General features: G+C 43.3%; 2 protein-coding genes across 3 annotated transcripts; one reads left to right on the top strand and one right to left on the bottom strand.

Moving 5' to 3' along the window:
• Positions 1 to 540: 540 nt before the first annotated feature.
• LOC118223504 (proline-rich receptor-like protein kinase PERK2) lies at positions 541 to 6,310 on the bottom strand. Its single transcript, XM_035410139.1, has 5 exons — positions 6,255 to 6,310; positions 2,956 to 3,143; positions 2,428 to 2,619; positions 1,990 to 2,102; positions 541 to 917 (listed from the first exon to the last, which is right to left on the bottom strand). Exons 2-5 carry the CDS (start codon positions 3,116 to 3,118, stop codon positions 801 to 803), a joined length of 585 nt encoding a protein of 194 aa, XP_035266030.1. The 5' UTR covers positions 3,119 to 3,143; positions 6,255 to 6,310; the 3' UTR covers positions 541 to 800.
• Positions 6,311 to 8,950: 2,640 nt separating this feature from the next.
• On the top strand, positions 8,951 to 26,471 carry zgc:153012 (uncharacterized protein LOC777626 homolog). 2 transcript variants are annotated; one of them, XM_035410137.1, is made up of 4 exons: positions 8,951 to 12,535; positions 12,670 to 12,833; positions 23,379 to 23,430; positions 23,794 to 26,471. In XM_035410137.1, exons 1-4 carry the CDS (start codon positions 11,441 to 11,443, stop codon positions 23,932 to 23,934), a joined length of 1,452 nt encoding a protein of 483 aa, XP_035266028.1. In that variant the 5' UTR covers positions 8,951 to 11,440; the 3' UTR covers positions 23,935 to 26,471. The 2 variants fall into 2 exon arrangements, with proteins under 2 accessions (XP_035266028.1, XP_035266026.1); XM_035410135.1 differs by lacking the exons at positions 8,951 to 12,535; positions 12,670 to 12,833 and adding an exon at positions 17,970 to 22,600.
• Positions 26,472 to 27,290: the final 819 nt, after the last annotated feature.

Here is a 27,290-nt window from a genome sequence, read left to right as displayed (position 1 = left end):
TTAGATAAAGAAATATATCAGTAAATAAACAATATAGTCCTATGCAGCATAAATATTAATTAAAACATATTCGAATGTTAATCTGTGTCCAGTAGTCATCATAATACACAGAAAATAATCTTTTTTTCTTAATGGGGGATTTCCTGAGTGAAACAGAGTGAAGACAGCGATCAAAGAGATCATCTAGGTGAGTAAATACTAAACCTGATATGTTATCTAGGAAATAAACCAGGTATGTTCTCTGTCACGGTGTGCAGATTGTTGGTAGAAGCCAAAGAGAGAATAAAGGTCTGACCTTATCAGTGTCACGCAGTCTGGACTCTGGCCATGGGACAGTCAGGCAATTTTATATTACACACACCTGCGCACCTGCCTACCCACACACATCCACACACACCCTGGCACACACACAAGTAAGTAACACAAGTAGTCAGACACATTAGAGTGGGATTTTTCAGCACAAATTGGAGTGATCATTCTGTAAAATCGTCCTGTTCAACAGGTCATTTCCTTACTGAAAAAAAACAAGTGAGAGAAAGAGAGAGTCTATATCAACACTTTTTTTATTTTTTGTTTGTTTATTCATGGGTGGAGTGTACAAAATCTGAAAACAATTATTTTTATAAAGTCATAAGTGGCAATTGAATTATGAATTGCTTATACTGTTGCCAGTGCAATGGCCTGAATGACACTGAATGATTGACACAATGACTGGAAGTCTCACAGAACAGCAGAGTTGCCAAAAGTCTCGCTGACACACTGACAGACGCACGATGGACAACATGACATTCTGACCCATTCTACCGCTGTGTCCCATTGGCCACCAACTGACTGCCTGCATTCTCTCTTCGCGCATCTGTGAGGGCGTCTGGTGAAGGACGGGGCTGGGAGTGTGAAACTTGAGCTGAACCTCGAGTCTGGGTGACAACAAAACAAGAAAAGCTGGGATAAAAATGATACAAACCACAGAGAGCTATTCTGTCATTTTATTTTTAGAATTTTCCCAAATGTTATCCCCCAGCCTGTTATATCACTGTAATGTTCTCTATCATTATGGGAGGGTTAGCATTCAGGTCATGCACAGAATTTGGGGCTTGTTTTGCAGCAGTATACAAATGAGTTATGTATTTCCTTTAAAATTTGTATGGATTTGGATTTTTATTATTGACATTTATTGATAATTGCTATTTAAGAGCATAAAATAGACTGTGTTAACTTGTTTGGATAAATTCTCTGTGAATGAATTTATTGCGTGTTCTTGGGTGCTACTGAAAGAAGGAAGACAGGTGAATGACAATGACTGTTATCGATTTCTATCACATGCTCTGGCCACTGGCTGCACTTGAAAGGTCACAGGAATTGAAAGTAGAGCCACAAAATAATGAATGACCTGAAAGATTTCGTTTGTGTTTTCCACCCAGTAGCTAAGCTTCGGTTAAAGTTCAGAAGTGATAAACACAGCGTAAAGACAAACCTTAGGTTTTGATGACTTGCATCAGATCAGGCATGTTGCAAACACTACCAACGTTTGGCATCGTAGACTGCCCTGCCTACCATGTACACAAATGGAATACCTCTCCTCTATGTAGAATCCTAATCTCCATTACCTGTACAGAAGGGTAATGGAGACCTGTGCACCATGCAACGCTATACCTAAAAACCCTGACAGACGTCCCATTTGCCACACGATCCTGCACCCCTGTGCAGTAGAACTCATCTCTCCTCAGTTTATTCTGTATCAGGGAGGTCCATCTCCTGTCTCATTACAGCCAGCACTGGCCTTTTTTACTTATAGGTCTTCCTTATCTCTCCTCATGCATAAATTAATTTAAACAACACAAAAACAGGAATTGTGTAAAATACAGACAACAGCCAACAACACTACAAACAACAGAGCACAGACACAGTAAATGAGATAAGCCCTTGTTTTCCTATACTGTGTCCTCATTTATCCTGTCCACCATACCTCCCCCCAAGCCACTTTCTTACCGCTCGACCTCTGCCAGAGAAGACAGTGGTGAGGCCACGCTGGGGGTTGACATGTCTCAGGGAGCGAAACTGTTTCAACTCCGACAGGAGCTCTGGACTGCTGAGCGCAAGACCTTCAGAGGAGAGAAGATGAGAGGAGGAGGGAAGAGAAGAGAGGAGGGGAAGAGGGGTGCGACAGGTCACTGCTGCAGATACCAACATTGAACCAAGAGCTATACAGTTATGCACTATGTAGATACTCTCAATGTACAGAGCAATACAGTGACACTGAACTAAAAAAACATCACCATTGTACTGAGAGGGCTATTGCAGTACACATGCACTGATTGACATTTCTGTCCCATTGGATGAGAGTAATAGTTTGCATAAAGACTGCACTATCATCACTCAAATGTTCATGCAAAGCAGCGTGATGCAGAGAGGGCATGAGAGACTTACTCTCCTGCGTGGGGGAGAGAGGCTGCGGGGGGGTCACAGGGGGGGTAATGGGTGAGGCTGGAGGGGAAATGGGAGAGGTCAGGGGGGAGGCCAGGGGAGAAGAGCGTTCAGGGGACGGCCCCCGGGGGCTCCTGCGGGCTTGACTTTGCAGCAGCTCAGCCAGCAGCTGGGGACTGCTAAGAGAGAGATGGTCTGTGGGAGAAATGGGAAGACAGAGATAGGGGGAGGGGGGAGGGGTAACTTTATTAGCAAAAGCAAAAAAAATTCAAACAACAATAAAGCAGTAAAATATTATTGCACTTTTCTTGTGTTATTGTAATTATAACGACTATACAGTATATACTATGTATATAGGGAGAGATTTGCAAAAGCTGCAATGATTCTTGTAGTAACACCATCTTTCTGCTGCTTCTGTCGATACCTGTTTCACAACTTAGCTGCAGACAGTTTAAAATAGTATCTCACTAGCCAGGTGCCTGAAAGCTCAAAAACCACTAACTAAAAGAGAGGGGAAGCAATGGCCCCTACTCCCTGTTTTATGGGGGGCCAGGTCAGGAGACAGGTGATTCTCAGCAGGTGACCCCGAGGACATGGCAGATGGCCTGGCTGAAACAGTGAGTGGTACAGCAGGCCCCACAGGGGGAGGTTCAGAGGGAGTTTTGTCTTCTGAAGAGGGGTGGTGAGCAGTCATGGGAATGATGAGGGCCTTCAGTTCTCTGGTCAGAAGAGATAAAGAGAGAGAGAGAGAATGAAGCAGAGAGAAACAGACAGAGAGAGAATGCACACAGTAAAAAAAAAAATAGGGAGGTAGATAGTTTGGGTGGGTGTACGGTAGTATTATTCCATATATATCCCTGTTAATGTGATATGTGCCTGGAATCAGACTGTGGAAGAGATGAGAGACAAGGGAGTGAAAGTTGGGATGGATGCACTAAATTGATAATGATATTGTTAATATTTGATTACGAGGAACAGGAGGGGAGCAGCAAAAATTGACAGACATGTTAAAATGCAAGATTAAGAAATGCTTCCTCACTGTGGTAGACCTGAGGTATTACATTTTGTTGCTCAGAATGAATCTTCAGAAAAATAATTTCCAGTTCTCACCAATCACATTTTTATTTTCATTGCATCTGATTTATGTATTATTTGTTCAATTACTTTTATTTTAATTATTTCCATTAACATGTAATTATTTTTAGTCTTCTATTAGTGCTTTCTGCCAAGCAACACCCTGTAATCAAATTTAGTAAAGTACAATTAACTACCCTATAACCTGCTTTTCACTACTTGTTGATGTTTGACACACAATATTTGATTCTCTGACAAGTGAGATGTCTTTGAACTTTTGGTTTATCTCTAAATCATGTATTAGTTGTTGGTTGTAATTGTCCAGTGAGCATGTACAAAAAGCAACTTTCTTATCAAAATTTACTCAGAAATTGAAGCAATCAATCAGCACCACTACATAGACACAGAACAAAAAAGAGATGCACAGAACAGAAAGATGCACAGAACTGATATTGTAAATTTATAACCAATAATTATGAGAAATTATCTTGTCAGTTTGAGTTAACTTCACTAAATCGTGACTTACCAATCAAACTTTGATTATAATTTTAATTCAGTATGTCTAAAATATGACTTATCAAGCGATAATTTAAAGAGAATACCTCTGACTAATATCTTATTACACCATAATTATGGGAAACAACAAAAAAGGGCTTCCATACAGAACCCACATCTGTGCAAATTGTGAAGCTGTGCCCCTGATGAATATTAAAAGGTTCATAGGAGGCAGAATTTAGCCCCATGCATAGTGTGAGGGCAATTACTGCACTGCTACACCATGGTTCAAGGAAAAACAGAAATGCTGTGATACTCAGCTGCTCATGTCTAACACTAAAAATAAAATCAATTATTTAAAAATGTCTATGATACATGTACGTAACCGGTTTTTAAATAATTCATCTTCATGAAAGACAAGCAATGATGAAACTACAGCAGTTACCTGGACTAACAAAGCACGTCTAATTTCCACCTAGGATTTTTCCAAGAGTCATAAAGTCATTTTGCATGTCTCATTTTGCTGAAAAATAGCTTGGCTTCTGGCATATGTAACTGAACACAGCGTGTATGATACAGTACCACCTGTGAATTTTGATTGACAGAGAAAATTTGTAATATTAAACACAACAATAAAACCTAAACATTTTTATAGACATGTATGCATGTACATTAAGATATATACATTTTAATTGATTCATAGTATCAAGAAAATTAAATATAAATAATACATAAGACACAATGTTTTATTAAAAGTTTTATTAATTATCTTTTATTTATTTTGACATTCACAAATATATTTTTTCTTATTTCTGTTTAGATTATATAGAGTTCTGTTGAAGTGTATTATTAGTTCAAATACATTATTCATTTCTACGCTTATTTCTGCTGACATGTATTGTATTATTTCTTTATAAAGATGAGGAATGTTTCAAGCGCATACCAAGATAGCACGTAAAAATGTCATGCTTTACTATTAACTAGTGCACACATTAAATCATTATATTATCATAATTTGTTTATCACAAGCTACGGTGTCATAGCAATATACTGCAAGAATGCACAACTGACTGTCATTCACAACAGCCTTCATAAAGCCTTTGGATAAGGTTAGAATACAAACAATCACTTCTCTCACAGGTTATCAAAACAATTATTAAACTTTCAAATAATTTGTTTAAGCAAAGTCCTACATTTTCAATATGACTATGTAATAACTTAGTGTAAAACTGCTAGCAACATTTTACACATAATTAATTCAGGTATATAGTATCAATCAAAGTGGCTTGACTGTGCATTTGGTTCTACGGTTGCTATCATTGATTGTGTTGAAATACTGCATTAGGCCAACTTTGCGAACCGCTTAGCCGTCTTGGTATGCTATGCTCAAGTTTGCATAATGACCCATCACATGACGTGCTGCCGGATGCAGATTTTATTGCCACGGTGCGTCTCAGTTTCACTATGTATTAATAGAGTTTTGTCGACCCTGGTATTCGCAGGGCAATGAAGTAAGCTTTGATTACAGACACGTGAACCAGAGCCAAAGGAACCGTGGTGATGATGGTCACAAACATACCCGCATATGTGCTGCAAAACAAGCAAAGAGAGGTACCTATTTCCTACGTATCTAATGTTGTAGAAGTAGGCTACACGCATTTCAGAAACAGGTATGAATTCCACTGCTGACAGTCAGTTGCGCTCTTTCATAAGGATTCTACATGTCAGTTCACTTTAAAGGGGGCCCACATCATACAGTTTTCAAACCACGCACGATGCAACTGCACCCAAAAGAGACGCCAAGGCAGCGCGGTGGCTAGCACTTCATCTGTTTGCAACGAAGACTATTACAGGAATTAAGGCCGTGATTGTTAATTCCAAGTGCTAAACAACAATTTGAAATTTTCAAGGAAAACGACAACAATAATAATCTACGACACAATAACACAGAAATTAGGCTACTAAAACTCACCACAGTGACAGGGAGGCAGGGATCGAGATAATCCTCTACCGCTGGACCTAGTTGGCCCGTGCTTTGAGTTAACTCTGAACTACGTCCAGAAGTTCTTCCAGTCACGAAATCTGCAGAGTAAGTCAGAGGGTAGTTCTGGAACATGAGTTCCTACCGCGTCCATGTAGTTCAGAGTAAAGTCTCCGTCCTCCGTCTTGGAACCCTTAAGTAAACAATTTCAATGCGTGCAATATATTTTTAGCTACATGTTCAACAAAAACAGCGATTTTCTTAAAGCGTGGCTCTTTACCTGTTTAATTCATCCTGAGGCTCGGTGTAATGCCGAGTTGCAGTGTTATTCTGAATTAATTATTGACGTCGTTTTTATGGCTCACGAAGTCCAGAGGTTGTTGCCCTTGGTAACTTGAGAAAAAAATCTAATGTAGTTACCGCACTTATACCGCAACGATAAATAAATATTGCCAACGTATTAAACAGGTAGGCTAATGAACATACTTTTTTTTTTTACCCGTATGATGACTGGTGAAAGGGAGCCTAGTTTACAGGTCGCCTACACTTGTCCAGTACTGCAGCAGCCTACTGGAGACGGATTACAGAAAAAAAAGTTAGACAACCAACTAGCTAATCACTACATAGCTGCACAGTTTTGGGTCAGAAAAGTGGGTCGAAGTTTTAATTTATTTTACGGCCTGTGTTTTTTTTCAAGCTGCTAATTCCCCAGTTAGTCCTGAAACGACTTGAAAGTCCAGAGGCCCACATCTACCACTGCTCATAAGAGAAAAAAGTAACAGAGAGTCGCTATTTAGCAGTCTTGCTATAAGCATGTCATTTAGGCTTTTCTAAAGTTACGTTGTTTAATGACGGAAGTTAGAAGGCTGGCATGTTTTGAATGCTAGAGTAGGTTGTGTAGAATGGCACAGTACAACATTTTAAATTGTAAGCCTATTTTATACATTAATACTCGTTAGGTTTGACTTTAAATATTATATTCTGCTCATTCAGATTGATCACCTAGGCCTATATTTCAGATTGATAATACTGAACCCATCCAAGTATACACCTCTGTGTCTCATTATGCAGTGACTTTTCTCAGGAAGGAGAAGGAATGGAATGAGTATGGATCCAGGACTGTAGGCTACATTATAATTTATTCCAAAATGGTGAAAGCTTAAAATTAGGTTCGGTTTTTGATGTGCACCGTTGCACATTAGGCTATGCTTTACAGCCTCAGTCAATCTCTCAGGCTGAATGCCACACCATGAGAACAGTTTTGGATTGCTTGGTTTATGCACCAGCAACAGTGGCTCAGTCTCTCTCAGATGGGGAGGAAAGTAGACTATTAGGAATAGAAAGGCACAGGTTCACAGGGAAAGCTCTCCATCACTCATCTGAAGTGGCAGCACTAACTCCATGGAGTGTTTTTAGTGCCATTCTCTGAGTGCCTGGCCACAAGCATGCTGAGCTCAAACACTGCTCTGTGCCGCGGATTCTGCTTGGATTGGTTGCGTTCTACTGTCTATCAGCAGGACATGTTACAAGAGCAAGGATCGGCCTTGGACTTGCAGCGAAACACATGTACATGTTTACTGCAGGAAGTACATTCAGTAAAAAGCCATCTTAGTTATCTTAATGATGCAGTGTTTGTTTTTTGGAAAAGCTTGAAAATTATTGAGAAAAAAAGGATTTGACAGCCATGGTGAAGGCCATTAATGACCTGCTTGTAGCTACTGACGCAGAGGCTGTCAGATTATTGAGTCGTTTAGATCTTAATGTGGCATTTGACATGGTCAGCCACTCACTATTGTTGGGCCACATGTAGCATTCCCTGTGGATTTCTGGTACCATCCTCGACTGGTTAAAGTTTTTCTTGACTGATAGACAGGACATTGTTAAATGTAATGCCTTCAAATCGCCCCTGGTCCCTGTCACCCAGGGCTCAGTGCTGGGACCAATGCTTTCTTCATCAATGAGTTTCCCCTTCGTGAGATGATTCAAATGCATGGTCTTAGTTTCTACTGTTTCACAAATGACACACAGATCTATGTTAGCACGTTTTCCTTCCAATCTCCTTCCTCCATCACTGCTCACTTGCCTCTGAGATTTAAAGCCCTGATTGACCTCTAACTTCCTTCAGTTAAACAGTGATAAAAGATAATAGTTTTGCTCATTGCAAACAATGCCCAGGTACCCAAATTCACCCCGTTCACCATGATGAATCGCTTTTTCCACAAAAAGCCAACAGATGTCACTGTCGCCTCACGAAATTGTAACCAATTCGTTTTACGCAAATCGAAGTCATTCACGGCATAACATTCACAAACACAGAGCCAGGTGTTATATAATTTCATCATCCAATTATATTTAGATTTTTTATTGAGTATGAGATTGAACATGCAGCTATTTGTCAAGTCAATAGCTCATCAAGCTAGCTATTGCAACACATGCCAAAAAGATCATGCAACAATAATTACATTTAAAAAATGTAAAAACACATTAATACATCATGTACTATTAAATCGTTCAAAATAGCACTGTACATTATTAAATATAATTGAATTGAAAGTAATACATTTTTTTTTTTTTAAACTAAATTAGGCCGACAATATTTTTCGGAGCTCTTTCTGTAAAGGTATGAATAGTGTGTACAATGTGTGTTACAAAATTCCTCGTGGTATACTGCTGTGCTCCAGCGCGTACACGGAATGTGATGCACAGATATCTGTGCTACCGGGTGCAAAAAAAGTGGCGATTCTGATGCCATTTTAACTGATAGTTAGCCTACATGACAGACGGTTCGGGTGAACGTCTGTGAGCTGCCTCTATGTGAAGCATCCGCTAGATAAAAATCAATTGGCTATTATTGGGTTGATGCAGCGTAAGATCTTAAACACAACCAGTTAACTGATGTGACTGCATTTGACGACATGGTGGTTACCTCCGTACCATTCGCTCGAGTGTTTTGGGGTACATCTTGTGTAGTCTGACGTTCTGCACGTAAGGGGTGGGACTTCCGCATTGAGAAAAGTTGTCAACAGTTAGCTAACTTGACTGTCCTAACTAAAGAAAAGCAAACATGTAGATATCTAGGTAGATACTTGGTGTTGAAGTGTTGCAACATATACTGGAGAGGAAGGAAACGAATCCAAGTCAAGAATACGGAGACATGGGATCGACGTCCGTCGAATATAAGAGCATGGAAAACGTTATTCGAACGGTATTGTAGTCGGACAGCCCACATAAACAGCTGATTGTCTGTCTGACAGCACAGACAGTGCGTTCTGCCTTCGCTGTACCTATTTTCCTTGGCTGTGGGTCGTTAGCTTGCAACGCGGTACACACAGCGGTAGCGTTACACAGAACATTCTGCAAGATCCCCACCCCCGACTCACGTCACATCACCGTGAACTTTTTTTTTTTTCAACAAAATTACCACTTATGTTTTTCTTTTGGACCTGATCATCTACTGGGAAACGAAGTACGACTGGAAAGATACAAGACCTTTTAGAGAGGCAAGCATTCATGTGTGCTACGGTGTAGTTGATATAGACTAGCTAGTTGACATGTCAACAGAATTCGTGAACATCCTATTTTATGGCTATCTTGCAAACTCGCTGTCCCTAAACGGCAGTCTTTCACGTTTCCTGCTGTAAGTCAGCGAGCTTGCTGACTGTCGAGGGCTGATGACAATGTGAAGATATACTTTTGTTGACGTTAGTTTACTTGCTAGATTGTTGTTCTTAGGGTTCGTCTACCTAGATAGCTAGCTATTTTTTAAAATGACAATGTGTATAAAATAATAACGGACATATTTAACAACATTGAATGTTTGTCCTGAAACTTCAGTTGACAGAGTGTGTGTAATATTGTTTCCCCAAAGCTGAAAATTATGCCTGTTTTGAGCCTGAGGGTAACGTTACTGTCACAGATATGGATGTTTTAAAGAAACTATCATAACATGCGTTTAACGTCAGGTAACTAGCCATTAGTTAGCTACCTGGCTATCTAAATTTGCTGTCTCGGTCCTGAAGTCAGTTAGCTAGCCTACTACTACCAAGTGGCGAGATCTGGGTGTTTGCATGTCTAACTAGCGAATTGAGAACATGCTGCATAATCCATGATTTTGTTTTATGCCATGCTACATTAATAGAGTAATGACATCCGAAAGTAGCCATTTAAAATAATCAGGTAACAATTATATTAGATTTATCAATTGCGGCACTGTTTTCAATGTGCAAATGTGCGTGTCTTGTCAAAACAATTGCAGTTACTTCAGTAACGTTAGTTGAAATTAAATAGCAGAGACGTTTTGCTCCGCAATTCCTGTCTTGGTTTCGTTTGGAAACTCGTAGTCGTTTGTGAAAGTAATGGAATATTTTTAATGTTACATAGCCACCTAAATTATTGGGCGAATACCTACGTCAAAGCCTAACTTATGTTTAGGGGAAAATAAAGGAAACGGAACAGTTGCTTCTCTTGCAGCTTGCCTTGCAATGTGAAAGAGTAGCCTACCAAACTGACTTCTTTAGCCATCCTACAGCTCTTTCCCTTTCCAAGCTTGGTTAGACGATTAATGAAGCTGATCAGCAAGTGTATTGGTAAAGTTGTGGAAGTAAACCAATTAGTGGAGTGCAATGGCCTATTGAAAAGTTATGAAACGGTATGTTGTTTCAATTTATTACTGATTTTTACAATTGCAGCCGAGACAGAATCCATCTATACATTTTGAACAGTTTGAAAAGCAGTAAACGCTGTACGTGTGATGTTTGATTGCTAATCGCTACGGTAGTATTGCCCTATGTGATAAATATATCTAGAACAGAGCGCCACTGCCAATGTACATAGACTTAAGCAAATAAGGTGTTTCGCAATAGCTGGCTTGTAACACGTTTTTATTTTTAAATGGTGGCTCAAGTGCAGAACAAAAAATAACTAGTGGAAGTAGACTACATTTCTGTGTACGGCATAAATAGTCAGAACGGCCATAAGACATTTTCTTTATACTGATATCTTATGTTTATTGGTCTAGTGGTTGTCTACATTCTTGTGAATTTGGGTTTAAAAATACTTGGTTATGAAATGTAGCCTGTTAGCTGTTGAGTACTTTTTCATGGCCTTTGGAAAAGCACATCAGATGGTTAGTTTTTAATGTATTACTATTTTGTTGTATTAAATAACTCAAAATGTTAGCATAAGCTTTTTGAGGGATTAGAAGTTTTTATTTTATTTTATTTTTTACAACATGGAGTGATCACCAAACTTAAATAAAAGCTTTATACTTCTGTGTCTTCAGCATCCCCCAAAGATTTTCTCTGCCCTGTGTTCCTTTCTGTCCTCTGTACAACAGTCTATGAGACATGGAATCAAACTGCTTTAGTGATGGGATAACCTACTAATTCAAGCCTTTGTGAAAAAAAGGTGTGGAACTGACATATAATAAGTGGGACTAAGGATAGTCTTTTCAAGTGGGGAAAAAAAATGAGTGGAGGTAAAAAGAAAAGTGGTTTCCAGATCACCAGTGTGACCACAGACTATGGGCAGGCAGCCATGGAGTCACAGACATCATCCTTCCCAGAGGACCCCAGCGGGCCTCCACTCCAGCTTCAGCAACCTCCTGCTGGGAAAGCAGTGACCAATGGAGGACAGAGCATGACCTACTCCCCATCCCTCACCTCCAAGCAGTCTGGCCATGCTCATAGCAGTTCCCTGGGAAGGGTGGGGGTTGAGGGCGGAGAAGGAATGGGCGAGACCAGGGTCCCATCCTTGGATCCAGTGGCCTTCAGCAGTGGAGATATCACTACAGCAGGGCTGGCAGGAGCAGGCATAGGCAGAGTGTCCAATGGGCCTTCTCTATTGGACCATTCCATTGCCTTCCACAACCACTCCAGCTCCAGCCAACCAGGCTCCCCTGTGACCAAAAGAAAACAGCTGTCGCAGGAGCATAGCGGGTCAAACTTCGCCCACTCTTCCCGCTTCCGCGTGGTTCGCTTGGGCCAGGGTCTAGGAGAACCCTACCGGCGTGGCCGCTGGACCTGTGTGGACTTCCTGGAGCGGGAAGGTGCGGAGGAGCGGGGGTTGAGGCGGGTGATGGATAGCATGAGGCAAGCCCACTCTCTGGAGTCACTGGAGACTGTGGGGCTCAGCAGCTTTGAGGGTGGAGTAGGGACCATGCTGAAACCTCTGGGACAGATCCGTGCTCTTCGGTCTGGACACCTTGTCCACTCACAAGGCACCACACACCTTTTGGCACCACATATTGGTGTAGATGAGGGTGCACCCAAAAAGCCCTGTGGTGAAGGACCATACAAAGCTGATTCACCAAAAGCAAGTCCAGCCTCCGATCCCCAAACCTTCTCCAGTGGGCCTCCTTCGCCCACACACAAGGGTCACCCCAATTTGAAATTGGCGGATTCCACCACCTTTGACGCCTCCGTTTCCTATACCCCACGTACTGCCTCCCCTCTGGTCCGTCAGGACTCCCGTCTTCTCTCGCCAACGAAGCACCCGTCCGAGTCCGTGCGTCCACGCCACATCCCCTCTCCACTGCGCCTGGACATGGACCCTGCAGGGAAGGTACGTTGGGAATATAACTATACTAACATTGATGATGGCAAAAAGCTCACACTTTCATGTGATGGTTGACTGACAGCACTAACAACCTCGTGATAGGCTTCCTTGTGTTGATGCCATCTCTATTATTCCCCCAGTCACTGCTGCGAGAGACTCGTTCGCAGCCCTCCTCCCCAAGCTCCATCCTGCCCAGAGATAGAGGCTTCCACCCGAGTGCGACCCCCATCCAAACCCCCTCTGCCCTCAGCCTGGCTCAGTCCATGTTTGGAGTTGGGGGGGCGTTTGAATTTAGCGATGAAAGGTAAGAAATTGTTTTGATATGGCAGTTTTTTGCCCTGAAGGTTTGTGTGTCTGGGCACGTTATCTGTTCAGAAGAGTTGTTTTAATTTCATTGTTGTATGTTTATGTGCCTGTTTTCCTTATACAGTGGAGGTGGGACTTGAAGGGTGGGGCTTTCTTGGCTAGAGCTATTCTGGGTAGAGCCTTATTCCATGCTCAAGAGTAAAGTAGCAGCACAGTGTAAAATCCCTTCCGAACATGGCGGTGTGAAATTTTAATCAGGAAAATCTCTTGAGTGAGATCTCCTTTGCCCTCATAAGGCCAGGACTGACTGGGTACTGTGCTAACGTTAATGAAGCTTTTTAGGACAGTGCTTGTGACATACAGGAACTTTAAAATGGTAAATTCCACATTCAATCCATCTTGTCATGAAACCATGAGATTTATTAGGAAATATTTGCAGATGTTGCCAGTAGATCCATTAGAACTGCCGGTTCAGCGGGTTGTTTGAATATCACCCTCTGAATTTATTGCTTTGTTCTATGCTCGCATAGTGTAATTTAGCCTCAGCAAAAACCGTGGAAGTGCAGGTATTATGTGATACATATACAAAGACTAATATTAATGCATACCTCTGGTTTAGCTCACAAAAAAATAAATGGATCATGCATAGTCATCCAGTAGGATTACTCTGCAAAGGTCTTGAGGTCTCACGCTGTAGCCTTGCTCACTACATAGTGATTATTGCAGTACATTCACATCTGGCATGGAGAAGCACACTCACACTTTCAGACGCTGGGCCAAAAAGGGACTAGGCGAAACTGCCACTTCACTGTTACCTGTCTTTGGTCTGTGTCAGGATGTGGCCTGTTGCTTTTTTCTCAGTCATAATTTCATCTCAGAGAATTGTTCACCCCTCTCTAAGCACTGCTGGAGAGAGTATAGATAGCCCAGAGGAGTCTGTGCTTCACAGTTCTGTGTACACAGTCACAGAGAGGGCACAAATACCTGGACAATGCATTGTTCTGTAACAGCTAGTATTTTCCCCCACACACATGTACACTAAATGCAATGTTTAGTTTTTCTAGTTTATTGTCCATTTTATTGATTAAAAACAACGTCATGGTTACCAGATTTATTCTCAAACTTAACTCACTTGTCAGGTTAAAATGTGCTCTGAGAAATTGGTGTTTTTGTTTATAGTATAGCCTACATTTTACCCACTCTTTGCTAGAATCAGCACCGGTAGTCATGGCTCATCTGCATGTGTGTGCGTGCGCATGTGTGAGCGTTTGTGCTTGTGTGTGTATTGGTGTGTGCATGGGAGCATTTGTGTGTGCGTGCGGGTGCATGGGAGCGCTTGTGTGTGTTTGTGTTGGCATGGGAGCATTTGGGTGTGTATGTGTGTGTGTATTTGTAGGTGTGTGCATAGGAGCATTTGTGCGCGTGTGTGTGTATATGTGTGGGTGTGTGCATGCTCGAATTTGTGCGTGTGTGTGTGTTGAGGGGAGCATTTGAGCGTGCGTGCGCACACGTGTGTGTGTGGGTGTGCACATGCCCTCCCTCTCCTCCTCTCCCTCTTCACTGCTGACCTCATGACACTTTTCACTTTCCATTTGCCGTCTGCCCCTTTCCACCCCAGCCAACACTTATAAATATACAACACAAACAACACGGGCAACAGCTCCCTCAGTTTCCTTCTCCTTTTCCATCCTGTTTCACTTCAGAATTCTGGCGCTAGATTAATAACTGTGTTGAGGAATAGAGGCTCTATTCATGAGAAAGGGAGAAAGGAGGGGAAAGGCAAAGGGAGAGATGGAGGTAGGGGAAAGCAGGCATGGAGAGGAGGAATAGAGGGGGGGAGGGTATGGAGAAGGAGTGAGTGCTGAGAGCCAGATGATGCACTGCAGTATTCGTCTGTTAGCCTCCCGTGTGAAGCTGGGTCTACTTTACAGTTGTGTCTTGGAATGCAGTTCTTCACCTCACTGCCCCTGTTTATTTGTGTGGCAACAAATGTGAATATTTTTGCAATGTTTGTGTACTTGTAGCACAGGCCAAGGGCAGTTCCTGTATTTAGTGTCATGGTGGCTACACAGTGCCACTCTGCTCAGTCTGAAGATGTTAGTGTGTTTTTAGGTAGGCGAATAGCTGCTTTTTGGACTGATTAGTCATACTGTTCTATCTCTGAGGTACGTTTCTGCAGTTATGTGATTGTCACGGCGGCATTGATTTTATCTGCATATGCACACACATTCACACAGTTTGTGCAGAAGTGGGTGTTTGTCTGCATACCCGCACAGACTTGTTTCAGATTTGACTTCACCCTGGGAATTGGCTGAACTGGCATGTGGGGCGGAGAGTGCGTATGCATAAACGTTTAATGCCCCCAGGCCTGGAAATGGAGTTGCTGCTCAGTTTGTAATAAAACTGTTGGTTGTCTTCAACAGAGGCTTCCTGTGAATTTTGCATAGCATAGCTTCACACGAGATAGGAGTCCCTTCCGCCTGTCACTTTCAGTGAGCATGCTCCTACTGTATACTGTCCCTACACCAGACCATTCACCAGGCATTTGTGGATCCTTCATCCATCTGTTCAGTTTTCCTAAATGGTGGCAGGATTTATTGGATTGTACATTTCAGTTTGTAAAATTACCCATGTTGCACGGTTAAACATCAGTTTTTATAGGCTATATGTATTTAGATATATTTATTGCGAAAGAAACAGATAAGCTAGGTGGATAAGTGCTAAGCATTTATTATTTCCCATACCACAACCTGTTCCATGATTAATCTCTTAGCCCTACTGAGATGAACACTGTGTATATCCCTAAATTATAACCATATACCACTAATAGCTGTAGGTATGTTTCAATGCACTTCAGTGGTTAATTTGGTTATTAATTGTATTCACTCCATGATTTTATCTGGGTGGTTAACTCAATTTGGCTAGATGGGTGTGCCCTTCTGTAGTTTAGTCAGGGAGGTGATTTGCAAAGAAAGTATTTTCATATGTGTCCCTCTCTTATATCAAAAATAGAATGTGCTCTCACATTTAACAGAAATGATAGACCTGTCAGAAATGGATGAACTCATAGCCCAATGTAGTTTTAGGCTATATCTGTTATTGAATTCTATTTCAGTTCACCAACGTAGCTTGCCTCTAATGACCCTCAAACTGTTGGCTGCAGTAGTGAGATGGCTTAAGACGGAGAGGCATGAATAAAAGTGTCTTTCCATGATGGATGTCGTTTCCACGGGAACAGAGAGGTGTAGATGCACCACTACTGTTGCACATAAAAAGCACATAACACACATAACACCCTTCCCCACCTCCTCTGGAGGCATATATCATTGAGGTGCTGCAATTACAACATATGTCCATAAGAGGGAGACAGTTTGTATTGCAACTGAGACCCAGTGCCCCATTTTAATCCTAGGACAATGCTATGGTGGACACTGAAGCAGAAATTAAGCCACTGGGGACTTCAACCCCTTTGCCTTTTTCAAATGGCATAAGGGCCAGTTTGATTCAGCTCTATTTTGAAAGGTCATCGTTGTTTGTTAAACACAAGTGCAGTGGATCAAGCACCACCGTTAGGCACAGTAGATCAGGGATTACTGAACTGTGGTCCAGCAGGCCAGTGTTTTCTGTTTACATCTTATCCTGGGCATATCCGAATGTAAATATTTGTAGAGTCCAAACAGCAGTTTTAAGGCAGCAGTTAAGGAAGAAGTGGATTTAATTTGGCAATAACCATTAAACAGAATGTGTAACTCGTTGGTTTGCAAACTTCCCCTTGGTGTAAGAGGCTTGTCATTCCTCTGGCAAGCTAAGCCTTGTCCTGTTCTTCTCATTTGACCGGACACAGCAACCACTACAAGCCTGGAGCACATTCTCTGCACTGAAAAAAACACGCAAAGGTCTGATTGGTTGCTGAGAAATGGTTAGCCAGTGAGTGGGCTCACTCCCAATGGGACACCACCCATGCAGGCCTGTTATAGATATCACAACTGGGTGCAGAATAATTGGGAAAGACTCATAAGTATCTGGTCACTTCAGCTTCAGTTGCTAGCTGAACTTGTCGTCAGGTTGCATTGCGAATCATTGCTGGAATGTTTACAGTCCAGAATTAGTTCTCACTGAGAATTAGTGGAAATATTGTAAATATTTCACGACCTGAAGACTGTCAGCCAACATTTCTCCAATCACTCAACTCAAATACCATGAGGGTTTAAATCGACCACTCAGGGCCAGTACAAGGTGGTGGCAGAAAGACTGAGTTGGGTCCTGCAGAAGTGGCTGTAAAGCTCTCCCTTTAACCCACCAATTATCTGCAGACCTTTGGCTGCACTTGGAGGGAGCTGAGAGGTGCAGTGTTACTCAGATTATCTCTGAATGAACACTGCTCTGTACAGGACTTGGCCTCCTGACCTCACCACCAGTGCCCCCGCACCCCCACCCCCTCCCCCCTCCGGCTACCAGTAAGTCTTGTTTTAAGGAATGGTAAGTCCTGTGCTGTTACGGACACCCACACGTGTTGTATAACTGCACAACCCTTGCTGTTGGGTAAGAAAAACAGATGTTTTATTTGTACTCAGATGTTGTAATAAGGACGATTTTGTGTCACTGGTGAATGTGGTTGGCTGCTTTTTTAAGGATTAAGAATGTGCAGAGCCAAGTACAATGGTATGCCATTTTACTTTATAAATACTTAACATGAAATAACCATTCGCAGTGTCTATTTTACCAACAAAAAATTGGAAGAAAGAAATAGGAAGGCTAAGTGATAAACAAGGAAGTATTGAAATGACCTCAATTATTTTTTTTGTTTTTGCTGTAGAGCCTGACCATGACCAGTAATAAATTTTATAAGGGCTCTGTTCAAACACCGCTCCGGGTCGTGTTAAGCGGCGGTGTTGAGTTGATTCAGTTGGGAAATCGTGCCAGGTAGCCGGGCTGCTGGGCAGCGTGGGCCAGGGAGGTTGATCGGAATGTTCCGGGCAGAGAACAAAGACAGGCATGGGGACGGCAGCCCGTGCTCTGGGGGCGCCGCTCTCAATGGCGGCGTTCACCGCGAAATACCGCTCGACCCACTCCACTGGCAGGCAGACACGCACGCTGCAGCGGTCACATGCACCGTGGGGGGGTGGAGGGGGGAGCAAAGCATGACGTGACCGACTTGGCTTTGTCAACATTTGGCCATGCAGGAGGGAGGTACGGAGGGAAAACACTGGCCAATGGGAGCCGGGAGACACATGACAGGCACATGACAGGGGAGGCAGGGAGAGCAGGCCGGATGGTCACGTCATTGTGTGGCACCCACCCCCTTTTTCATAGGGCAGAGAGCCCACAGTTCTCTATATTCTATATTCCCCTTGGTAGCTGAACAGAGATCAGTGAGCAGATATTTGCAATGGTCCTTCTCGTTTTCTTATTTACCTATTGAGATGGAGTAGGTTGTCGTTAGGTTGACAGTGTTCCCAGACTCCTCTCGCAATGCCCATAAACGTAGACATTTCGGCTTTGCTTTCCTGCACTAATTACATATGAGCCCCAGGTCCTGTAGGCCGGGAGAAACTGAAGAATGTTGAGTGTCAGTTCACAGAGCTGTTTACTGTGCATGAGGGGGGAGTGTGTGGGAAGTGAATGCTGCAGGCCCTGCCATTGGCTGGTGCAGTGAGTGGGAGGGGGGCAAAATGAAAGGGTGTCTGTGTTGGCCTATCAGAGACAAGGGCTGGCGGGACCATGTGTGGGCTGCAAGGCTGCTGAGGAGAATGAGAATGGATGTTTATCCAAAGACTCAAATACCAAAAAAAAAAAAACATGAAGTAAGTTGTTGGAGTTTATCGGACCAACGTGTGCGGATTATTTCAAAAGAGAGGAAATGGCAGACCCCGGACCAACTGGATTAAGGATTTGTGGATCAATTCTGTGGCAGTTGGATTAGATGCCATATATTCTCATTACCCGGATTAAGACAGTCACGTGTGCTGTGCTTGACAATGTTTCCATTCATTTCATGCTGTCAGAATGACATTGTTTAATCCGGTTTGCATTAATTTGGAAATGAATCATGTTCGCAGATGTTGGATTATCAAACCTGGATGCGTGAGGGCCCTCTTAAATCTGACGTGACCTCGTATTTTTCATCAGTTCATGTGGATTTTTCACGTAGTCTTTGCGTCATCAGGATCAGACGGTTTGTTTCAGATCTGGCGCAACAAACTTGCACTGCTGACTTCTCTTGAACCGAGGCCACCGCTGGACCGTATTTCACCTGGATACTTGGATCTCACTTTCTCATAACGTTGGATTACCGGAGTTGGCCAGTATTCCGTAAAGAGGGTTTTGACCGGTGACACGGAAAGCTCGGTTGCATGTGGCGCATTCCAAAGGGGGCTGACCAGATCTCCACAGTGCATTACGAATGCGTGCTCCCCAGTGTTTGTGTGCATGTAATGTGCGTGTGTGAGATTTCGGAGCATCCCCAACCTGCTACAACTGCTTTCGCATCCTGCCTCTTTGCTGTCTCTCGCTTTCTCCTGTCATTCTCACCATTCGCGTGCCCTGTCTCTGTCTGCTATCGCCTGTGGTGAACCAGATTCACACTCTGCTTCTCGGTTGATCATTGCTCACAAATCCAGGTTCAATTTCCGCGATTCACTCCCACACAAAGCTCAGAGTTGCATCAAGACTACTTTATCCTCAATTTGTTGTATTGTGTCATCAAAACAATTGTGCTTGCCATAAATTGTTGCACAGCTGATAATAATGTCAGTATCTTTAAGAATTATGTAAATTACAATGTGATACAACTACTTCATATTAATATTTGTGAATAGTTGTATGAATAATCCAAAGTCTCAAATACAAAGAAATGATGAAGTAAATTGCTGGAGTTTATCAGACCAACGTGTGTAGATCATTTCAAAAGAGAGGAAATGGCAGACCCCGGACCAGCTGGATTAAGGATTTGTGGATCAATTCTGTGGCAGTTGGATTAGATGCCATATATTCTCATTACCTGGATTAAGACGGTCACATATACTGTGCTTGACAATGTTTCCATTTTTTTCATCATGTCAGAATGACGGTTTAATCTGGTTTGCATTATTTTGAATTTATATTTGTGAATAGTTCTATGAATAATCTATTTTATGAGCAGTGAGAAGGTCTTGGTGTGTGCAAGTGGCAATCAGTGTGCAAAAGCTTGGTTTTTTTAGCTAATTTTTCTTCTGGTAAGCAGACAGCATTTTAGAAAGTGGGTTACCATAGACGGAAATAGAAATAGACATGCTGGTCTTCTGAGGAAGCGTTATGCAAACCACATACTTTGAGATATGTGGGGAAACTGTGAACTGTAACTTCCTCATTGAGTCGGCTTGAGTAACCCTGAGCTTTTACACTCATGTTTGTCAGTGTGAAGAAAATTGTCTCAGCGTTCGAGACCCGCCGCCAACCTCGGCCCCTGTCTCTCCCGCCTTCCCTCCCCCAGTCCTTCCCTTCTAAGCTCTCTCCCCACAAGAGCCCCAAAAATGGCTCCCGGCTCCCATCAGCCAGTTCTACTTCTCCGGCGTGCATCCACACCAACCCGAGCCCTCACTTGTCCCCGCCCCTCTCCCGCTCATCCTCCGCCCCTTCTTCCCCCACCCTCAGGAGAACTGCTTGCTTTTCCGTCTCTCCCTCTGGCACAAATATTCCCCCCGTCGTCCTTCGCTCCTCCCACCCAAACCTACACCTTGCCTCTCACAAGATGCCCTCGGTGCTCCACCACGCGCCCCCCGCTCTGCCCAGCTGGCCTCGACACCCCGTCACTCCCCCCCCTTTGCCCCGCCAGCTGAAGCTGCCCAGGGGGGCGGACTGGCAGCGGGAGGAGGGGCTAGGCTCGGGCCGTGCCGGGGGCGGTGTCCGTAGCTCCTGGCCCAGCAGTCGCACGGAGCTCTGCGGCTGCGGTAGGCAGAGGTGCTCCGAGGTCACGGAGAGAAGCAGCCCGTCCAGCTCCGTTTCCTGTGAGAGAACAGGACAGGCGAGCTGCTGGGAGTCTCTGCCGAATCCTCGCTCCCCTGGGGGCCCTTCGGTCAGCCACACTCAGGCTGCCTTCGGTAAAACAGCCAGAGGTGCCCCAGGGGACAGAGACACTAGCTCTGCCTGCGTCAACAGACTCAAGACACCTGCCCTGCCCTCACCCATACCCCTCTCTGGACCGATGGCCATGCCCAGGAAACAGAGCCAGATTCACAGTCCCACTTTGACCAGGAAGTACGCTCTCTCAGTCCCCAGTCAGCCAGTCACAGACCTTGGCCTGAAGCCTCAGCCTTATGGAACCCACAGCCCAGATCCCAGTGCTGAGAGAGGCCTGGCCACCTTCACTCCCATTAAAACAGGAGTACTCTGTCCACCTTTCCTAGATTCTGCTCAGACCCAAAGCCGAGGTCTTGCTGATAGAGTGGAAACTGATAGAGCGCCTTGTTTTGGTTCAAACATACATCAATCACAGGACCGTTCTGCTTGTCCTAGTTTCAGGGCACAAGGCTGTTATTGGAGCTGCAGTCCCATAGACACATGTGACCGTCAGACCCAAACTACAAACAATGCCCAAAAGGACTGTGATCTCACTATATATCAGACTGGGTCTGTTGGACACTCGCTCACATCAAAGGAGGTCCAAACTGTGAATGTCTGTTCTGCTGTCAGTTCAGCCCAGTTGTTCTCCAGGGTGGCACAAAATCCCATTCAGATCAGTGCTCCCAGTCCTTCCCAAAGCCCCGGTCTGAATTCATCTGGCACCAGCAGCACTGCGGACACTGGTCCGAACTCTGAATCATGGGCTGGGTCTGCTTCTTTCAGGGATGGTCATAACTGCAGCAGTGGTGCTTTTCAAGCTCAAGACCATAATGGGAATAAAGTGTGTTTGCCGAGTAGTGCAGTTAACCTGGGGTCGCTGAACAACACAGTGGGGAGCCGTGACTGTGTCGTGTCACATGACCTCAAAGTGGGCACATCTCCAGCCGCATCAGAACTGAGCTCATCCATCACCAGCAGTCATCCCACAGCAAACCCTGCAGCATCTGTGACTGAGGCTGCTGTACAGAGACCCTTCCACACTACTGCTTCTAGGACTACCTTACAGGGTCCCATGCACACTAGCATTGCTTCTGGGGCTGCTGTACAGGGTCCAATACACACTACTACCTTTGGAGCTGCCTTACAGGGTCCCATTCATACTACTGCCATTGGGTCTGCTGTACAGCCTCTTGATCATACTACTGCCTCTACAGCTGCCTTACAGGGTCCCATTCACACTAGTATTGCTTGTGGGTCTGCTGTACAGGGTCCTGTTCACACTACTGCCTGTGGGTCTGCTGTACAGGGTCCAGTTCACACTACTGCCTGTGGGTCTGCTGTACAGCTTCCTGTTCACACTACTGCCTGTGGGTCTGCTGAACAGCTTCCTGTTCACACTACTGCCCGTGGGTCTGCTGTACAGCTTCCTGTTCACACTACTGCCTGTGGGTCTGCTGTACAGGGTCCTGTTCACACTGCTGCCTGTGGGTCTGCTGAACAGGGTTCCAGTACTACTGCAGTGCAGGGTGATATCAGAGGAGTACGCACTCCAGCCCCTCCAAAAACATCAGCGCCATTCCCTGATGGTGCTGAGAACTTGCTCCATCCCCCCGAGGTAAAGCCACACGCGGGAGGACCTGAACCCAAAGAACCAAAGCCGGTGCCGGTGACCCTGACCCGGAATTCAGACAAGGCATTTCTGTCCCTGCTGCTGTTCATTCATAGGTAAACAAAAGAAAAAGAACGCGGCACGCTCGTCTAGTAGGTAATCTCATTCCTACGCAACCCTGGACAGGAATGGGACCCGGATTTATGAAGGCTAATGCAGAGATCGGTATTTGAAACATTAGAGGAATTAGAGTAGGGGAAAACGTGTGCACAACACCATCTGTTGCCCTTTGCTGACATTCGTGCAAACTGCAGTGCCGTTCTCAGAAAGCTGCATGTATGCGTGCATGTGAAAAATGCGTGTGGATATGGCCTTTAATTTGCATGAGTGCGTTTGGGAATGGACATCAGTAAAGCTGTGTGCCGTTGCAGTGTCAACCTTGTTTTTGCTGCTGCTCTCACACGGACACTTGGGACCTGGGGTGAATTGTTTACAGGGCCTGGGGGATGCCAAGAATAGACAGCAATGTGAATCCTGCTCATGCCATTTTAGGACAGCTCTGTTGCTTCCAGGAGTGGGAGACTTCACACCAGGAACGCTAGTGACATCCAATGCAGTATATGTTTTCAGTCACGAGGCGTGCACTAGAAAGCAGAGATGAACTCATTGATAGAATGGAATCCTGTGCATGTAGTGTTCATCTGTAATAACCCTTATCAGTTTACTGCTTGTTTATGCTCACAAGAGAACTGAGCTCTTTAATTGTCTGAGTTTATGATGTCTGTCTCTTCACAACTGTCTGCGATTACACCTACTGTCTGTATCATGACTGTATGTGTGCAGTGTAGCCCCTGTTTGAATCCTGGTTTTTCTTGTGTGTTTTGTGTCTTACAGTGGCTCTAGTAACAGCATGATTGCAATCGACAACAAGATTGAACAGGCCATGGTAAGATCCTGTCTTCGCGTCCCACGTTTCCCCATGTGTCTGTTTATTTTGGTGTGTCTGTTCATGCCGGGACACTCACCCCAATACCAACAGACTGTTGTCTTTTGTGTCACACTTTTCTCATGTCGCCCTTGAAACTGAGATTGCTGTGTCTTGTTCCTGTACTTTCCTGTATACAGCATTGTTCTGTAGCCTGTTGCGTCTGTGTCATAAATATACCACCCTGTTGTACTTTGTTCATTTAAAGCCCAGTCTTTTGATTAGACTGTGCTAGGTAGCATTGTTTTTCTCATGAAGACTGGCCTGACCGTGCCGGGTGACTTGTATTCCTGACTTTGGTGTTTCCGGTTTTTCTTGTGGCAGGACCTGGTGAAGACTCACCTGATGATGGCAGTGCGGGAGGAGGTGGAGGTGCTGAGGGAGCAGATCAAGGAGCTGTCCGAGAGGAACGCGCAGCTGGAGCGAGAGAACTACATCCTGCGGGCCCTGAGAGAGAGAGACTGAAGGGTCGGGACTAGAGGCTGGGACAGCCCGATGAGAAGGGTTCCCCCGGGGGAGCGAAGAGATAAGAGAAATATGAAAGACTTTGTGTACTTCCATTGCTCGTTTTGGACGTTGGCAGCACGTAGTTGCATGTCACTCAGGGGTTTATGGGAGATTGAGTACAACAATTACGTGCAATGTCTGGATTCATGCAGAATTAAAACAAGGATGGGTAAAGAGCAAAAATAAAAAGTACGTTGGAAGAGAGTGGGGCAGAATAGAGGGAGAGGCTTTGAGTAGAAAAAAAGAGGAATGTGCAAACCAGGCGTGGAAAATCTGGGGGGAGAAATCATTTATTAGATTAGACTACTCTACTGATCTAATAACAATAATAACAATAATAATAATAATAATAACACAGTTTATTTGTGAATATTTGTGAAAGGCTTTTCCCTTGCTCATACCGCTGCATAGCACATAAAAGCAAACAATGTAAATTGTAGAAAAAGGAAAAAAAACTAAAAGATAAGAACAAAGGTAAATTAATAAATGCAGTATATTCATAGGGGACAGATGACAGAAATCAGATCACTGTGAGCAGAAAGAGTATAATACATAAACCATCCCAATCTTATAGCACAGAGCCCTCCCCCCTCTCTTGCACACACAAAACCAGCAGCTGGAGACTCATAATTAACACCCACAAAGCAAAATTAATAGTATAATCATGATGATGGTTTCAGTAATTCATATAATAATGACTTTGATGATGATTATGATAATGATGAAAATAATATTAGTTATAAGAATTCTCTGAGTGTGCCAGCTTAAAAAATGTACACTTGTTAATTTATTATTGTGTTTCTGTTATGGGTTGTACTATAATAGTAAGGACAGGCCTTTGTGGTGGTTTACCTTGGACTTGTCAATTTTTAATGTTTAATTTTTCCTTCATGGGTTCTCAAATTGCCCTGTTTTACTTTTCCTGTACAATATATATTTCCATCACCAGAAGGTTCCAAAGTATGTATATTTTTATCTTTGAAGTGTCATAAAGCCATATATCAGAACAGGGCGACCCCAGGCCTGGCCAGGTTGAGGGTGTTTCTTTGTTGCATTTGCACTCATGAAATGTTCAAAAGAAATGGTGATAAGATGCCTTAAAGTGCACTGCTTGCTTTTTCCGTGTTAAAGCTGAGCCTTGAAAATGCTACTACATTAACAGACTGCTGTCAATTATGACGGCGACGTTTATACTTTCCTTTCAGGTTTTTATTTTTTTTATTTTTTAGCGAACTCTGAAATAGTGAGGATTCTTGAGTGGAGTAGAGTGATTTGAGGGGGCTTGTTTGGTTCAACCACTTTCAATCTCTTTCCGATCACACGATGGTACACCAGCACTCCTTTCTCTGAGGGTGTCCGAGATACGTCCCCTGTTATTCATATTCTCGCAACGTTTCTGCAACACACCGCCAGTGTTAAAGAGAATGGAAAAAAACTATAGGCACTGCACTGCAGTATTCTCTGTGACAGAGACAAACATATGGGCGCACAGCACTTCTCATATGGCCATTGTATTATTTATGTAACCTTTTCCACCTGATTGTTTATTTAAAGGGTTATTGTGCAGCTTTGAGGAAGAAGTCTTGCATGATTTGAGAGCCAAATTGGGTGTGTCGGTACTTGGATCAGCCATGCCGCACTTCTCTGTGCAGGTGATAAAAGCAATCTGTGAACCAACTTTTACTGCAGTCATGACATGCGTCATGCCATGAAAACATTAATAAACAGAAATGGCACAGTGGTTCAGCCGGTTTTCCTGTACTAGGGGGGACAGTGGATGATTAGAATTATGCGGTACTGTATGTGGTTTTCAATTCAGTAGATTGTAGGTGCCAACAGTGCACCCCTCTAAATGTTACATGGGTCAGTAGGACTACTCCAGGGTGTTCTAGGGCATTCAAGGTCTAATGCTCTGTTACTTTTTCTGAAGTTTCAGCTGATTAAGGGCAATGTCACACTTTGCTCTGTAAATTCAGTTGACAGCATGGTATATGGTACTGATTATCCGGAGCGGGAACATTAGTTAGTTTAAAAAAACATACTTGAGAGCAACAAGTTATTCATTTTATTGAAGGTCTCAGAATTCAACCAGGGTCTAGAGGCTGTCTGCTCTGATGAAAAACACTGTTTGCTACTGAAAGAATGTACATCCTTGTGAAACCGGACTACTCCAAAAAACATATACACAGATTTGCTCCAGTACTATTCATGTATTGCTACCTTTATTGTAAGACATCCACAAAAGTTTTTTTTCTTTCTCCAGACTTGAGATGTCAGTTGCGGTTCATTATTTTTTCTTAGGCCGACAGGATGTGCATTGTCTCTGTCTGTTACAGTATTTCTATTTTATTTACTTTTTATCCTACTGTTCTGCTCTTTTTTTTCTTTTTTTTTTTGAAGTATACTTTCTAAAAGTGGTGGTGTAAAGTATTAATTATTGGTAATTGTGTACCAAATGGAAAAAAGGATCAATCTAATAAATAACTTTTACTAAATGTTCTGTCCTGTGCTCTTTTAAGGCTGCAAAGAAGATTCATTTGTTAGTTTTCCACTTACTGACATTCTCTGCACCTAGCACACTTTAAGCTAACAATGTGCAACTATATATTATTTCACATAAATGATTAATATCGTACATTATAGTGCAAGAGCCACATATTCTGAATTTTTTTCAGTTTTTCATTAAATTATGAACATGGATTATGGTAGTGCACAATATGTGATGTGTACTGCCATACATATATCTATAAAGCTCAAACTTAACCTGCTAGAAGCTTCTCGTGTCGTCAAGCATTATTGGCTGCTCTCACACATGCTTGTACCTCCTCATTACTGCTCAAGTCCCTAAAATCTTACCACACATTGTAAGGCTGAGAAACTGTATGTAGTTACCTGTCCCACTCAATATCTGAGCTTGTGACCCTCAGGTTTCATAGTCCCTTTGCAGCATGTACACTCGTGCAGTCAAAACTGCTGGTGAAACGTCTAAAACCTTGACGAGTTGCAAAGTAGTTGCATCCAGGAAAATGGTATGATTGTAGTGCGTACGAAATGGAAACGACTGAACTTCTTGCTCCACCTGCTGTTTTAAAGTATGTATTGCATAGATTGTTTGCTATGCGTAATTGCACCGCGTCCCATTTTTCGATGAACTGTAATTGTGTTATCAGAAATAATAAATTTCCCCAAAACGTTGTTATTTGGATCATATATTTATTAGGAAGGGATTGGTCAGCGAAAAATTCAACATACAGATACCCTCTTATGATGCATAGAAATGTACGATGCTGCAGTGGGCAGTTGGACTACATTTT

This window comes from Anguilla anguilla, chromosome 3 (assembly GCF_013347855.1).
Source record: "Anguilla anguilla isolate fAngAng1 chromosome 3, fAngAng1.pri, whole genome shotgun sequence".
Lineage (NCBI taxonomy): Eukaryota > Metazoa > Chordata > Actinopteri > Anguilliformes > Anguillidae > Anguilla > Anguilla anguilla.
This window is presented reverse-complemented; position numbering and strand designations above follow the sequence as displayed.